The sequence below is a fragment of the Fulmarus glacialis genome, unplaced genomic scaffold (assembly GCF_000690835.1).
Source record: "Fulmarus glacialis isolate BGI_N327 unplaced genomic scaffold, ASM69083v1 scaffold28218, whole genome shotgun sequence".
NCBI classification, from domain to species: domain Eukaryota; kingdom Metazoa; phylum Chordata; class Aves; order Procellariiformes; family Procellariidae; genus Fulmarus; species Fulmarus glacialis.
In genome coordinates, this window is record NW_009228102.1 from 63,703 (window position 1) to 63,931 (window position 229).

At 36.7% G+C, this 229-nt stretch overlaps 1 protein-coding gene across 1 annotated transcript in view; it reads right to left on the reverse strand.

The window, feature by feature from the left end:
• The window catches only part of PITPNM3 (PITPNM family member 3), a gene marked incomplete at its 5' end in the record, with an annotated part of 50,147 nt that extends 49,970 nt beyond the window's left edge, over positions 1 to 177 (reverse strand). Inside the window, one exon of the mRNA XM_009583384.1 lies at positions 101 to 177. Within this exon, the coding sequence (XP_009581679.1) occupies positions 101 to 177 (77 nt within the window). The remainder of the gene's footprint in view (positions 1 to 100) is intronic.
• Positions 178 to 229: the final 52 nt, after the last annotated feature.

Below are 229 nucleotides of genomic sequence, written 5' to 3' on the forward strand. Positions count from 1 at the left end.
GCCACCAAACTGGTTTATAACTCCATAATACAATATGAGAGTATTTCCACATGTCTACTCCTTGGAAATCAGCACAGCTTGTTTTGGGAAACAATCTCACCTCATTGTCCTCATGTATTTCAATGCTGCCTTGCGCTGGGAACCTTTGTTTTCTTAAAGAGGCTCTATATAATTCACCTGAAATGAAAAGAGACGTAATTAATCATATCATAGAATCATAGAATCATAG